This window comes from Psammomys obesus, unplaced genomic scaffold, assembly GCF_907164565.1.
Source record: "Psammomys obesus unplaced genomic scaffold, mPsaObe1.curated_primary_1811, whole genome shotgun sequence".
In the NCBI taxonomy this organism is placed as follows: domain Eukaryota; kingdom Metazoa; phylum Chordata; class Mammalia; order Rodentia; family Muridae; genus Psammomys; species Psammomys obesus.
In genome coordinates, this window is record NW_026592510.1 from 1,607,833 (window position 1) to 1,613,832 (window position 6,000).

At 43.4% G+C, this 6,000-nt stretch overlaps 1 protein-coding gene across 2 annotated transcripts in view; it reads left to right on the plus strand.

The window, feature by feature from the left end:
- Nucleotides 1-6,000, plus strand: part of Ide (insulin degrading enzyme) — a 118,096-nt gene that overhangs the window by 98,589 nt on the left and 13,507 nt on the right. For both annotated transcript variants that reach the window (XM_055613814.1, XM_055613813.1), the window contains 3 exons: nt 7-127; nt 1,881-1,972; nt 3,011-3,122. In XM_055613814.1, coding sequence (XP_055469789.1) covers nt 7-127; nt 1,881-1,972; nt 3,011-3,122 — 325 coding nt within the window. The remainder of the gene's footprint in view (nt 1-6; nt 128-1,880; nt 1,973-3,010; nt 3,123-6,000) is intronic.

Consider the following 6,000-nt stretch of genomic DNA (forward strand, 5'->3'; position numbering starts at 1 on the left):
CCCTAGTATATGCGATCTCTTAATAATTTCCGGGCTGAGCAGCCTCACCAGCATGCCATGTACTACCTCCGCTTGCTGATGACTGAAGTGGCCTGGACTAAAGATGAGTTAAAGGAAGCCCTGGACGGTGAGACTCCTTCTACTTAATCTACCCTGACTCTAGTCATTTCGTTGTCTAAGGTAGGCTATCGAGAGCCTCAGAACTCAATATGGCCCAGTGATGTTTACCAACTGCTCACACACCCAGCCCTGCCTACAGATGAAGCAGTGAGCACTTGGGAGGGTTTCTGGATCAGAGACCAGGGTTGCGAAACAGAAGTAGAAAGATTATTTCTATAGAGATGGGGTGGGTGAGTGTAGAAAAGGGGTTCCCAAGGCAGTGCAGTGGGAGCAGACTATGTTCCAGTTCTGACATTAGATAAGACTTTAGACTTAGATAATAGACTTCAAGGGTGTGTGTGTGTGTGTGCGTGCGTGTGTGCGTGTGCGCAAAACCTTTGAAATTAAGATAGTTGCACATACTTTTGGATTGAAAGATAATATCTATAAAACGCCTGACCCATCAAAGGTATTTAATTAATTAACTGAATTAGTTCCTAAAGGAGGATCAGTCTGTAGGAAAGGAATGTAAGCAGTAGGAAAATTACTGTTAGGATGCTGTAGTAACAATTGTCACAGGCAGGATCTGCCTACAGGTGCTAAAATTAGGAAAAAAAAAAATTGAGGGCAATCCAGCGAGTGAGATTGCTCGAGCCCTAAAGGTGCTTGCCACAAAGCCTGCTGGCTTGAGTCGGATCCCTGGAACCCGTGTGGTAGGAGGAGAGAACCGACCCCTGTGTGCCGTCCTCTGCCCCTGCATTCGACAACCCCACACGTGTGGACTCCTGCCCTCCACCCTGGACCACCACACACACTACATACATGAACAGATAAATACTTAATGTAATAAACATTTAACTTAAAAATTTAAGGGAAGGCTGTATTTATAGAGTCTCAAGGTTTCCCCCAAACAGATATTTATTAATTATATCAGGGAAATTTGGCATTAATAGCCTTTGGTAGTGGGCACTTCCAAATTGCTCCATTATTCCCTAAAGACTAGAATAGTACATTTACAATGAGAACACCTGGCCCACACCGCCTTAAGCAGGTAATTCGGGGTAGCATGTCTGGTGCTGTGACACACCTTGCTTCATGGTACACACCACTCCTTTGATACACATTGCTCCATAGTGCTTCTCCCTGCTAGTATGTAAATACAGTTCGATCTTGAGAAGACGCTAGATAAATAAAGGAATTCCGAGGAACTGTCTCCAGTGAGAGGACAGTAAGGGAGCATGACAGCTAATTGCAATATAGGATTATAGATTAGATCCTGAACAGAAAAAGGACATTAGTGTAAAAACTGAAATCCAGGGCCAAGATTGATGGAACACACTTAATTCCAGAACTCTGGTACAGAGAACGGTAGATCCTGTTAAGTTCAAGGCCAGCCTGGTCTATTTAGCAAGTTCTAGACCAGCCAGGGCTATGGAGTAAGACCCTGTTTGGATGTCACCTCATGACATCCAAATAAAGCATGTACCTGGGTTAACAGTATTGTAGCAACTGTGAATGCAACTGAGTGGTAGAGCACTTGCCTAGCGTATACAAGGCTCTGGGTTTGAGCTATAGAACCTTGATAAAAACAAGTGTCTATCAGTACTGATAGCTTAGGTTTGATAATCATTAAGGTTATTGAAAGGTGGTAACAGACAAAACTGGATAAAGGTTATAAAGGAACTCTATCATTTTTGCAAGTCTCTTATAAATCTGAAGGTATTTCAAAGTTTTGTTTTAAAATTTCTATTTAGATTTTACTATTTCTTACTCATTTGCAGATGTTACCCTCCCCCGACTTAAGGCCTTCATACCTGAGCTGCTGTCACGGCTGCACATTGAAGCCCTTCTCCATGGAAACATAACAAAGCAGGTACGAGGTGAAGTTTTAGCAGTCTTTTGTGGCTCACTGTAAGAGATTATTTTCTCTATTCTGTCTCAAGATGTAACTAGCACAGTGCTAAGCATGTTAGAATTAATTCAGCTTTCTCTATGGAAGAAGGTAGGAAGGACATGTAAGAAATAGAATTATGGGAGTTAACTGAAGCTCATGACTGTCCCTGCTGCTGTTACCTGGTCTATGCAATCAGAGAAAAAATGGGACCAATTATCCCTAGTCTGTAGGCTCACATAATGCAGAAATCATGCAGCTTGCATTCAGTCCCTGACACTGCCACATACTAGATATGTAATCTTTTTTTCAAGATGTATGTATTTATTATGTAGACAATGGTCTGTGTGCCTACACGCCAGAAAAGGGCACCAGATCTCATTATAGATGGTTGTGAGCCACCCTGTGGTTGCTGGGATAGATATGTAGTCTTATGAAAATGTATCACCTCTGCAGGTCAGAGAAGTAGAACCCCTACACCATAGCTAAGAACTAAATGGCGCATGGAAAACACTCAGCATTTCCACAACAGTCTGTCTCGAGAGCCCTTACAGTCTACCGCTCTGAGTGTAGCCTCCAAAACAATATGCCCAAGGTCAGATGCTTGCTCAGTTTAGGCTGATTCAACAGTGAACTCTTATGTTTATCTCTTCTGTTTGGTTTCTATGGTCAAGATCACTGATATGGGACTGACTTTTTCTTCCCCAGCTTTAGAAATGCCTTTATTTTCTACATCAGTACTATGTGCATAATTACTTGGATTTTTTTTTTCTTTTTGCTACTACCATATTGATTGGCAGACTCAATTTTTAACAGTTTGAATAGGAATAAATGAATTTACTATTTAAAGTTCTATCCTCTGCTTTTATGGTCATCTACACTGTTTTATTGTATAAGTACATTTTTTGCTATTGTAATGGGCTATCCAGTAGGCTGTTTGATTTTCACAGAAAGGATATGGTTGTGCTGTTTCTGTTGTTGTTTTTCTTATAATACACTATGGTATTTCTTTTCCTGTAGGCTGCGTTAGGAGTTATGCAGATGGTGGAAGACACCCTTATTGAGCATGCCCACACCAAGCCTCTCCTTCCGAGTCAGCTCGTCCGGTACAGAGAAGTTCAGCTCCCTGACAGTAAGTTGAAATGTTGTAATTTTGAAAATGGACTGCTCTTACATTATTACGTGGCCCATTACAATGAGTTGAATACACTTAGAAAATAATACGTTGTTTCATGTCAGACATCTACAGGAAGCCTCTGTTACCTAGAGAAATAAAATTGCGAGTCGTTAATTCTGGCAGAAAATTGGTGAGCCATGTACATGAAGTTTCTACACTCGGGAGGCAGAGGCCATTGGATCTCTGAGTTCAAGGCCAAGCTGCTGCGTGGTGACTTTCAGGCTAGCCAGGGCTACATCGTGAAAGTCGTGTCTAAAAGAAAAAAAGAAAGCTGGGCTGGAGATAAATGTAGTTTAACTGGTAGCGTGTTTGTCTATCACACATGAAGCCTTTGGTTTGATCCTAGCACTGAATAAAAGTGGGCATGATGATGCATGTTTGGAGGTGGAGGCAGGAGGATGAGATATCAAGGTAATGAGGTAGAAACCAGCCTGGGATAAATGAGACTATCTCAAAAAGTAAAAAAAAAAAAAAAAAAAAAAAGCCAGGTGGTGGTGGCACTCAGCACTCAGAAGGCCAAGACAGGCAGATCTTTTAGTTTGAGGCCAGCCTTGTGTACAGTGAGTTCCAGGACAACCAGGGCTACATAGAGAAACCCTGTCACAAAAAAACAAAAACAAATGAAAATTGAGGAAAACTTAGAAGGAGCTGAAATGATAGCACTCATTGGAAGTCCATTGGAATCATTGGCAAGTACTGTTAGAATCATCACAAATACAGTAACAACATTCTTTATGTGTGTATTTTTCTGGGGGGGACAGCTTGAGGAAATACTTGTATTTATGTGTTGGGACTTATAATGTCAGATTATAGTTACGTTAACAGTGCTGCTTTTGGTAAAGAAACTCAGTGAACATTGTTTCAGTGTGGAAACTGTAATAGGGAACATACTAGACGAGAATGAAGGCATGGACACTTTTTGGTGTTTCCTGTGCATACATTATCTGTGTCCCCTGCTCACAGCTTTCTTCCTCCTGAAATGGTGTTCTCTTTCCCTGCTTTCTTTTCCCTGGCCTGTCATACTCCTTTGTTTTAATCAGTTTTGCATAACTATGACAAAGTACCCAATGTAAGGTGTAAGGTATGGGAACAGTTAATTTTGGCTCACAGTTCAGGAGGTGTCAGGGCATGGGTAGTTGGCCATTTGCTTTCCTTCTTACAAGGTAGTATATCATGGCAGGAGCACATGGTTTAGGCATCACTCACCTCATGACAGCCAGGCCGTAAAGAGAAGGGTAGTGACCAAGGGCCCAGTAACCCTTTCAAACACATGTTCTCAAAGACTTAACTTCCTTCCAGTAGGTCCCGCCAAGTAATAAAGCTTTTACCACCTCCAGTAGTGCTAAGGCTGGGACCAAGCTCGGTAGAGCTAGGGATGAAGCTCAGTGGCAGAGCATCTGTCCAGCGTGTGTAAGGCCCCAAGTTTAATTCCCAAGACTTAGGCCACTTACAACATCCCCTGAACTTTTTCTGAAATCCTCAGCTGGAATAACTACCTGTGAGTTTCTCTGAAAACTTTGAAGCTGGCAGCACGTTCATTCTTTCATGTGGACTAAAGGGCATCACCACTTTGTAAGATTATACATTCCTTTCAAGCCAGGAGTTTTGCTTTGAGTTGCAACTAAATCACCCCAGATACGTGATCACCTCATGTCACCTCTGTTGAACACAGAGAGTTCTGCTGTTGCACACGGCCAGGCATCACAGAGCAGGTGGTGGCTATTACATGCTGCTTCTAGCGTGTTTCCCAATTGCTGCAAGCGTGGCAGAGAGGAAGAGTTGGGATCTGCTGAGCAAGAGCCGTCCTTGGTGCTGAGCATTCAGCTCTGAGGCTGGGCGGGTGGTGGTGCACGTGTGTGGTCCAGGGTTCAAGCCTCAAACCAAACAAAAAAAGAAACTGCAGAGTTTACCTTCACACAGAGTGAGCCAGTCTAGAAACAGAATTTCAAAGTGACGTTTTTTTTTTTTTCAGGCCTCTTCCTTCTTTTCCTCTCTTAGGATCCTGTCTTTTGCCTCCTGATTCCTCTGACAAATTGCCTCGAGCTCAGAAATAGCACAGCTTACATCCCAGTCCCAAAACGAAGGGGTTAGAAAATTGCTGTGCGGCAGCCAGCTGATCAGACGCGGAGCCTTCAGTAGCCTCCGCTTGCTTCTCCACGGGAAGGCATCCACAGCTGAAAAGCAGCCTTAGGCACTGTGACGGGGAAAATATTTTGGGATATGTGTGGAAAACTGGAAAAGATGGGACTTACAGCCCCATAAATCCTTCCTGCTCTGATGAGAAACAGCTTTGCCAGTGTACATCAGGAAGTGGTTTCTAAAGCCAAGTATTCCAGCACTTGTGTGCTCCCAGCCCTGGGTGGGTAGAGACAGGAGGAGCAGGAGTCCAAAGCCAGCTTCAGCTACACAGCAGATTCAGGACCAGGCTGGGTATGTGAGACCCCAACTCAAAAATTAAAACTTTTCTTTTCTTTAAGGAAAGAAAAATTGTCTGTAGAGTGGACAGACACAGATTGGGTGTGGTGGAGCACAGGTGTAGTCTCCGCACCGATGAGGCAGAGGCACAAGGGTTCCGACACGGGCCTGGCTGTGTCATCTGGCTTTCTGTTGCTCTGATGAAACACTGACCAAAACCAACCTGGGGAGAAAAGGGTTGATTTCAGCCTGCAGGTTCCATATTATCCATCACGGAGGGACTCCGTGGCAGGGGCTCAGGGCAGAAGCTGGAAGCAGACCCACGGAGGAGGACACTGCTTATTAACTGACTTCACATGGCTTACTCAGCTACTTTTCTGGGAGGTTGTTTTTTTGTTTTTTGGTTTTTTTTTTTTTT